Source organism: Leptodactylus fuscus, chromosome 9 (assembly GCF_031893055.1).
Source record: "Leptodactylus fuscus isolate aLepFus1 chromosome 9, aLepFus1.hap2, whole genome shotgun sequence".
NCBI classification, from domain to species: Eukaryota; Metazoa; Chordata; class Amphibia; order Anura; family Leptodactylidae; genus Leptodactylus; species Leptodactylus fuscus.
The window spans coordinates 15,602,923-15,613,215 of NC_134273.1; the positions used below are offsets into that span (position 1 = coordinate 15,602,923).

Sequence of the window (10,293 nt, forward strand, 5' to 3'; positions counted from 1 at the left end):
TATACACATATTAACTGAAAAGGTACAAAATTACACATTCAATCTTTAAAAAAAAATAAAAAAATTGGCAGCTTTTCACGCGTTCTCTGTATATATTCCCTCTTCATCTTATCCAAATGTTCATTTCCCCTTCAGTCCCTCATTATACTCCCCAGTGTCCTTCCCTCCCCAACTTCCATCAACACCTCCTCAACACGCCTTCTCAACCTCTATACCGCCATTCAACCCTATCTCACCCTTCACACCCTTGTCACCTCCTCCACACTCCTCTTTCTCACTTATGGCCAGGTCAAGTATTCATTTTCTATTTTACCTAAACTACGACCCTCGTGTTCCCTGAGATTTTTTTTCTGACTCCTCAAAACATATGGGATAAAGTCCCAGCATTGTGTTTCCTTTGATTATCTGTCATATAGAGTTTGAGGATTGTGTAATTCCAGAACGTCCAATTCGATACTTTTGGTAGATTTATTATAGGTATTTCTTATTTTATCCCAATGTGGCTCACCAATCTTATGACTACCTGGTAGGGTTGAGCCGATCTTGAGATTTCAGGATCGTTTTTAAAATCCGATTTTCAATCATTTTCCAGCCGATCGCAATCGTGAAATTTTTATTTATTTATTTATTTTTTTATGGTAGAGTTGGAAGGGACCTCAAGGGCCATCGGGTCCAACCCCCTGCGAGTGCAGGTTTCCCTAAATCATCCCAGCTATATGTTTATCCAGATTCCTTGGAGGGAAAATAAGAAATTCAGACTCTATTTTTGGTAAACCAATATTGCGGCGGAGAGAACAAAAATGTAATTTGGACCAAATAAAAACTGCTGACGTTCCCTTTTGGTCCTGGCGGGCTAGTGCTACCATAACAGGAAACTGCTCTTCTCTAAAAATTTGCTCGATCGTAATCTGATCTTTCCCGATCCCGATCGCTCAACCCTAATGTGAGCTTTTCCCACAATCATTGGCCAGTAGCCAAGCATTGTGGGAAATAACCTCCAACCTCGATCCCGCCGAAAAGATCAGGATCGGAATTCCGATCGCGATCATGAAATTTACTCGATCGCCGATCGGAATCCACTCTTTTCCAATCCCGATTGCTGAACCCTACTACCTGGTAGTAGTTGTATTCTAAAGTTGACCATACAAATTGGATCAAACTTGGCCAAAAGCAGTGGGGGATGTTCTATTGAGTACATAATGCCTCCTAACTGTACGCTAGTGGTAGAGGTTGGAGGAAACCTATAAAAAAGGTATAAGACTCCCAATCTACATTCCTTATCAGTATGTCTTTGGAGTGTGGGAGGAAGCCCACCAAACACGGGAGAACATACAAACTCCTGGCATATGTTGTGCTTACAGGATGGGCAAACCAGTTGTGATCAGAATGGATTCCAAAATTTTCAGGCTAAACCCGAACCTGAAACTCTTGAGGTTTGCCACCTATGAATCACCTTTGCGGCAGCTTGTGTTAAAGTGTCATGACATTGGCATAGCTCATGTGATTCGGGCTCAGCGGAACGTTGCATAAGCCAAGAATCTGGAAGAAGAACCAGAAGAAGTGGAAAGGAGGTGAGGGAAGCTGAACATTACCACGTTTCTGAACTTCCCCTGGGCCTCCATTTATTATACTCTAGTATGAAGAGATCCCGGAGTATAATAAATGCACTTCAGGTGGAGAAACCTACAAATCACGATACAATTGTATCCAAATTGAGGCGTAACTTGAAGCTTCTGGGCCTCAATGCATAATATGTCATTGGGACCCACTTACCATGTACTACCTATAGCAATGGTGCCTTTAGACCCCCTTAGGCTCCAGAGCCCCGTATGCCCCTGTGACAACTGACCAGCAGACAATATTTTTTATCTCTGTATTTTGATGGTGATATAGAGATAAAACCTACTTGTAAAAGATTGGGCCCATACACTGACACCTTACCTGGATCCTAAAAAAAAGGAACAGAAAAGAAACATTCGCTGACAATGTCAGGGACATCAAACCCACCAATGAGATGACAAACATCCTGCAAACCTTGTTGTTGTTTTGGGGTTTTGTCCGGGCGATATTTTTAGTACGTGGCAGATTGTGAAGTTATTTTTGTCGCTGTGACCTATGATTATATTTTATGGTATAAATAAAGTGGTATTTGCTATGACATTGTTTCTTCACACAACGCTACTGTTTGGAGGGAAATTAAGAAATTTGGCATCTATTTTTGGTAAACCAATATTGTGGCGGAGGGAACAAAAATGTAATTTGTACCAAATAAAAACTGCTGACGTTCCCTTTTGGTCCTGGTGGGCTAGTGCTACCGTAACAGGAAACTGCTCTTCTCTAATCAGATACTATAAAAAGCATTAAAGGGGTTGGCCAGGATTTATTTTTTAGGGTGGGCCATAAATATGATTTTTGGGGGGCCATCAGATGGCCCCAGTATGCAAGGATGTAACTCTATGTGGTGCAATGACAGCTGTCACTACTGGGCCCTGGAACCTGAGGGGGCCTCAAAGGTTCTTCTGTCAAATAAAATATACCAGTATTCTAAATGGCACATGGTGCTTAGTATATGGGGGCTCCATTACAGACTTGGCATTGGGACCCAGAATCTTCAAGTTACACCTTTGATCAGGAGGCTTTATCTCATATCTCCTAATGGGTCTACTTGGAGACAAAAACAGGTGGTAATCGGGCCACAAGAAGTGCATAGATGAGGGTTTGCAAAGGCATATTTGGGTCACGTAAGCCGGCATACATTCGCAGACACTAGTGGATTTAAAGGGGTTGTCCAGGGATTTGTAATTGATTAGAGGATACCTGCTGATGTACCCGGGGCTTCTGACATCATAACTCATGGGTCATGTAATCCAAAGCTGGTATCCAAAGTAGTGCTCTGTCCCTTCCCTTCTTACCCTATCTTATAGGTAAGGAACCCTTTGACCCCCATTCTATCTGAAAAGGAATCCATTTCTGTGTTAGCTAGGACTTTAGGAGAAGTAGGGTGACTGAGATAAAAATGAGTCTGCAGTGATGCCAGCCAGCAGGGAAAGTAAATAGGATGCTGGGATATATATATAGAGACAGGGTCGGCCTGGACCACCGGGGACCGGTGAATCCCACAGTGCTCTATGTGCCCTTAGTGGGCCCTACGGGACCCTACTGCTTTTTTAGAGGCAGTGGAGGACTGGTGGTTATTATCCGGAGCCGCGCTGTATCAGTACAGCTGATCTGCAGAGGTGCTGGCGGTGGGACCCTAGAAACTATTCCACTTGTGTGCCCTAGACATCCCAGTCCAATACTGTCTAGACATATAAGCACCAGTAGAAAAGAGATTGTGATCTGCTGTATAGAAAACTAGTGAGACCAAATCTGAGATAAAGGGGCGGATGTACTAATGCTGTCTAAAAGTTACAGCAAACTCAGACTAGACAGTCTTAAAATGTGGCAGATATATTAATGCGTCTAATGATGGATTTCTACATTGTATTCTTATTACTGTTGTGTAATATATATATATATATATATATATATATATATATATATATATATATATATATCTGTATATGAATATAATAACAGCAGATATTACACTACAAAAGCCAGTTATATTCTTGTTAGATATGCAAATTATCTATAAGCAGAAATACTGAGGACCAATCAGATTCAAGCACACAGTTCTCAGTACCAATCAGATTCAAGCATGTCCCAATGTTAGAATGTCGTGATGTCAGAATGGTTGATGATGACATAATCAAGTTCTAAGCCTATAACTTCCCAGTCTGACGTTAGCTCAGCCATCTTATCTGTGAATACAGAGAGGAATACGACAGAGATAGCAGGCTATTGCTCAGCAAATCTTTGTTTTTCTTTGCGCAAATTTGTTTCAATTTGCAACCATGAAGATCCGGGGTTTGGCTTTCATGCCTCTCCTTTGGGTCACATGGTCACTATTGGGCCTCTGTGCCCTTGTGGCCCTGACGATGATCTTGGGCCATGAAAAACGACCATACATCAGGTAAGAGGGGACGGGGCGAGATCATTATTATTATTACTGTATTAATATCAGAGATATTCCTGGAATATTATTATTATTATTAGTGATTATTAATAAGCTCCATCTTATAATGGATGAAATCATCGCAAGGACTAGAAACCTATAGAACCGACCTCAATGTAGACGCTGGAAATGTCATATTACAAATGGAGGAGAAATAATAATAATAATAATAATGTAGTTAATGGGTTTTACCAATATATGAGATGAGACAATTCTGCCACTTGTGTCCTAATAACTCCCAATATTCTGCTTTATTTCCCAGTGACACGGGGAAAGCATTCCCGGAGTCTGTGGTCTACATGGTCGTCTTCTTGGTCACATCCATCATAGGTAAGTAGATGTAGCTTCCTATAGGGATATAATAACATCATGCAGAGATCAGCGGCTGCAGCGCTCAGTGATGGCGTGGTATCCCTGGTCACTATTCACACTCAGCATCACTGGAGATTATAACTAGGTTATTACTATAGAAATCTGCAGCTAATAACTTGTATTCTCTATTCCAGGAGCTGGTGTCGCTTCCATCCAGTACAAGTTCATGATCCTTCGCTGTGAACCATCGGAGAAGCGTTATATAATCTTCCAGCGAGTCCTATATGTCATTGGATGGACCGTGTGTATTGGTACCGCCATTAACGCCATATTTTCGGTGAGTTATTACAATGTTTGGACCCTTTTGGTCTTTCCCCCCAGAATATATATGTTTGGGTCATACTGTATATACTGTACACTGGTTATTATTTTTCCATTGTGCCCAATAAACCACTTATTGTAATGGCGCCCCCTTATGTATTATTGTACCATTATAATTACTCTCCACCTGCGCTCCCTGCTGTTCTACAACCTCAGATCTCCATTACAAGCTCATTGATGACATTTCTATCTCTCTTTACATTCTAGGTGAAGACCGGTGCGACAGCCCACAGGATCGGCGCTGGATTGGCGTTTGTCTTTGGTGCCTTGTACAACCTGTGTCAAGCAGCATGCCTATACAAAAGATCCTTCAGCAGTCGGCGCATGTGCCACTTTAGGCTGGCATTAGCCTTGGTCACCATTGTAATACTGCTGATCTGTATCCTTTATTGCTGACTAGTACATTAACCTGTTGTGTGCTGGGTTCACTGGAGACTATCTGCTCCTGGTGACTCCATTGCCTTATAGATTAGATATGATACAGGGGCGTAACTACCGGGGTAGCGGCTGCCACAGGGCCCGGGATATTAGGGGCCCGGAGACAGCCGCTACTGCTGCATTTTATTTTCTTAATAGTCCATTACCGGCTGGAGTAACAGGCTCTATTTACTTACCGATCCTGGCAGGGGCTGGAATCCGTAAGTGACACCACCGGCCCCACAAACACTATTATTATACTCGGGGAGGTTTTCAGACCCCTGAATATAATGATCGGAGGCCCGGGAGAGGTAAAGGAACATGAAAAAACAGTGTTACTTACCTCTCCGCACTCCAGACAGGCTTTGGGCCTACATGACCAGGGCCTGCGTCCCAGGTCATGTGACATCCATTCGTCATTGAAGATGGACTGCAGTGGAGCTGGGGATAGGAAGATAACAGTGTTTTTTATGTTGGTATCCCCTCTTGGTCTCCAATTATTATACTCTGGGGTCTGAAAAGACCCCAGAGTATAGTAATTGTTCATGGGTGTCTACAGTGGGGCATAATACTGTGTGCAGGGGCCACTAAGGGACATAATACTGTGTGCACGGGCCACTATGGGGCATAATACTGTGTGCACGGGCCACTATGGGGCATAATACTGTGTGCACGGGCCACTATGGGACATAATACTGTGTGCACGGGCCACTATGGGACATAATACTGTGTGCACGGGCCAATATGGGGGATAATACTGTGTGCAGGGGCCACTATGGGGCATAATACTGTGTGCAGGGGCCACTAAGGGACATAATACTGTGTGCACGGGCCACTATGGGGCATAATACTGTGTGCACGGGCCACTATGGGACATAATACTGTGTGCACGGGCCAATATGGGGGATAATACTGTGTGCAGGGGCCACTATGGGGCATAATACTGTGTGCAGGGGCCACTATGGGACATAATACTGTGTGCACGGGCCACTATGGGGCATAATATAGCGCGCAGGAATGCGGGGGTTTGGTTGGTCGAAGTCGTTGGTGTCGGTCGGGAAGATGGGCCTCATGTCAAAAGTTTGCCACGGGGCCCCGCTATTCCTAGTTACGCCACTGATATGATAGTATAGGAAACATTAGAATTATAGGATTCTGTTACTTTTCCTTAACACGTCCTTCCAGTTGCTGTAGGGATGATCGGTGGTTATATACAGATATGTCCCGGTCCCTGTTCTGAGGTGAGTTCATGTCACTGTTCTCCATCTTGTGTAATCCACATGTCCTGTGTAATATAGAAACTCTTGTTGGTCATGTCATCCTCCACCTCACTCCAGACCAGATCCATGGTCAGCACAGCCGGGCACTAACATCCTCTCTTTTGTCTTCTATCTTCTGCAGATCTTCTACAAGTTAGGCATGGTAGCCGAGTATGCTGCATTCACCTTCCTGACGTTGTACCAAGTCACCAACTATACAGATTTCCAGGTGAGTAGATGATGAGTGAGGGTCTCGTGTGCTCCAGGAACATTTCACATGAGAAATAATATATTGTATGAAGACGCTGCTTTATAATAAATCTTCTTTCTTCTATTTTTCTCAGAGCTTGTCCTTATCGTTGTCTGAAGATTGTGTCTTAATCATCTACGTGAGGGAAAAGACACAAGATCCTGAAAACCCCGAATAAGATGAAAGGGGGAAAGTAGAGGCTCAAGCCCCAAGAGGACAACCAAAGCCAACTGGACAGCCTGGACCCAAACAATGTTTGCGTGGGTTTCCTCCGGGTACTCCGGTTTACTCCCACAATCATAATATATAAAACAAACAACAAAAAAAAACATGCTGAGTGTTTTCTGATGATGTGTAATAGTTACATATAGTGAGGACGACGTGTCTATGACTTTCCTGTCTGTCTATCACTAATCGCTTTAGTTATCCTTTACACCGATCTTCATGTTGTACATTATAACACATTTGTCAGGATAGGTCATCACCTACAAAGTCTCCTTTATAGCACATAAAATAGTGTAAAATTCATCCTATATTAACAGTCCTTATGGGGGACTCTGGTGGCTTCTAGCTGGAGTTGAGTTTCTGGAACACGGAACAGAAGATGGAGAATGTGTCTCATAATAATATGGGGGGTAGGGGGTTTGTAGAGATAAGTCGCTGGTACCGGACACTCAAATCGTGGTGGTGGAAATATTGCATATTCAATCTACAATACTGTACCTTGTACTATGTTTTATATATATACACGCACTGGCGGACTCTACACAATGTGTCCACCTTGTTAATTATGTGTCCTTAATCAATCTATAAAATCAAATGACAAATGTTTTCTACGTGATGTGTAATAGTGATAGATAGTGAGGGCAGTGAGGAGGACGTGTTCTCTGTATATGACTTTCCTGCCTTGTTGTCTCCATTACTACAAGGTGTGTTGAGGATGGTGAAGGGCCAATGTGTCAGAATGATGAGTATTATTGAGGGTATTGGATCAGTTCCTCCATGATGAGTATTATTGAGGGTATTGGATCAGTTCCTCCCATTTGGTCTTTTTAGGGAATAGCACTGGTGTGATCTTTACCGGTCGATGATGCGATTATGTTGCTAATAAATCTATTAGTAAAAAATAATATACACTGATACAGGAGCAGACACGTAACAAAAGTCCTATCGGTCTGAGAGGACATTTCTGAGACTTGGTAACCTTCGTTTCAGTGGCGCCAATATATTGAGACTGGCATATAATATATCTCTTAAAAATTTTACACAGTCCTTAGGAGTGGTCCATCTATTGCAAGGGAATAACTACAGAGAGTGCAGAGATATCAGTCACTATGGGACCATGGAACTTGACCGGGCCCCAAAGGTCCCCCTGCTCCATAAATATACCACTATTCTAAATATCAGATATTATATAGGGGCCCAATTATAGATTTTGCATTAAGGCCCAGGAGCTTCAAGTTAAACCCTTGTCAGAATGGATCAGCTGTATGGGGCTAGTTCTGATGCTCCTACTATACACCGCTTGCTCTGCATAGTGACCAGACACCATCACTGCAGCTCAGCTGCCATTCACTTTGGAAGCTGACATTAACAATGGGGGCTGTGCTGCAATACCATCCCCCGACCCCTAAACAGGGACTATACAGGGACCATAAAAAATAAATCTCAGCCATACCCTGACAAAACAATCAAGCTCAGTTGAATATTTTATCCCACACCATTCAAGTCTGACCACTAGGATTAATACAGATCACTAGAATAGGGGACCCAAACCCCCCCTCTTCTGGATGCTGTTGAATGGAACCGGGATCACATACAGTGATGTGCAAAAGTTTTGTAGGACCCAAACAACAAAAGTAGTCATCAAATGAGAGATGTTGCATGCACTCTATGCTGCCTCAGCATACAGGTCTATGTTATCACTAGAGATGAGCGAGTAGTGAAATATTCGAGATGGCCACCGGCCGGCATGCGCACTCGGCTCTGCTTGCGTCTCACTGGCAGAGCCGACTGCGCAGGTGTCAAAGTTTGACCCAGACGGAAGACGAAGACAGAAGACGCGGTTGCAGCTGAAGATGGAGGCGTCTCAGGAGAGAGTTCTCTGGCAGCATTGGGGATGCCCCCACTGCTGTTTGAGCGCTGGGGCCCGCCCCCAATGCTGTGAGAGAACTCATTTGTATACCTGTAAAAACCTGTATTTCTACCGAACGGCGGGCCGAAGGCGACTGTTCAGGGTAGGAGACGAATAGCCTTTCTTAAGGCTATTTCAATGTGGTAACTACAAAAAATCTTGTTTTAAAGGTAGAATCCCTTTAACTTTTCCGGATACAAACCCCTTCCTCTTGAGGGGGAGGTCCTTGGATCTATAAAGGTCTGGCCGCTAATCTGTTCTACCACTAAATTACCCCCAGCCGCAAGCACAGGCTCAGAAGCACCATAACACCCAGAATGGCAGCTTACAGTATACCACATATGATAAGCCGCTCCCCGGAAAAGCACCCGGCAGGAGTCTGAAGACCAGCCAGACCAAAGGGAAAATTAACTGATCAATATTTTTGTATTTATTTATCAAATAAAAAAAGGAAATTCGATTGAAATTTGCAAAAAAAAATTGCAAATTTCAAATTGTGAAATTCTCAGCTTTTCAGGCAGATAGTCATGCCACCAAATACAGAAATAAATATTATCTACCATATCTCTGCTTTATACCGACATCTTTTGATTGTCCTTTATTTTATTTTGGACGTTACAAGGCTTACAAATGTAACAGCGATTTGCAGATTTACAAGAAAATTCCCCAAACTAATTTTTTAGGGACCACTTCAGTTCTGAAAGGAATTATAAAGGCCTATATAATAGACTCCCCACCAAAAAAAAATTAAAAAAAAATTGCACTTTTCAAAATTGCACCCCTCAAATAATAATGTTTGTTAACCCTTTAAGCATTTCATAAGAATTAAAAAAAAATATGGAGTTAAAATTTCGCCTTTTAATTTTTTTTTCACTAATACATTCATTTAGACCTACAATGAACACATTCACAAAGAGTTAAAAGAGAAAAACACCCCAAAGTTTGTTAATTTCTCCTGAACATGGCAATACCCCATATGTGGCCATAATCTGCTATATGGGTACATGGCGGGGCTCAGAATGGAAAGAGCGCTATTTGGCTTTTGGATGACAGATTTTGCTGGAATAGTTTTCAGGTGTCATGTCGCATTGGCAGAGCCCCTAGAGTAAAACAAAATTTGAAAACCCCCCTAAAAGTGACCCCATTTTGGAAACTGCACCCCTCAAAGAATTTATCAGGGGGTTTAGTCAGCATTAGTATCCCAGACTTGAATGCACAGCGGATGGCGAAGAGGGAATATGTAAACTGTGCAGAGTACATTGGGAACACCAAATTCCCTACTATGTCCCAGTAGCTCCTATGATTGAGGGGTCACTTTGGGGGTCACTTCTGGTGTCTTTTCCCTCATTAACTCTAAATCTGGGGTGTCCTCTGATATACACTCACACAGCTTATACATTCCCTTCCTGCCACAGCCAGTTGTATTTTAATAATTTGGCGGGTTTTTGTCTTCACATTGCTTGATACTATATTTTCGTTATTT

General features: G+C 42.8%; 1 protein-coding gene across 1 annotated transcript; it reads left to right on the forward strand.

Annotated features, from left to right (window-relative positions):
• Positions 1–3,896: 3,896 nt before the first annotated feature.
• Positions 3,897–5,225, forward strand: LOC142218121 (DNA damage-regulated autophagy modulator protein 1-like). Its single transcript, XM_075286599.1, has 4 exons — positions 3,897–4,015; positions 4,320–4,387; positions 4,564–4,706; positions 4,958–5,225. Exons 1-4 carry the CDS (start codon positions 3,897–3,899, stop codon positions 5,144–5,146), a joined length of 519 nt encoding a protein of 172 aa, XP_075142700.1. The 3' UTR covers positions 5,147–5,225.
• Positions 5,226–10,293: the final 5,068 nt, after the last annotated feature.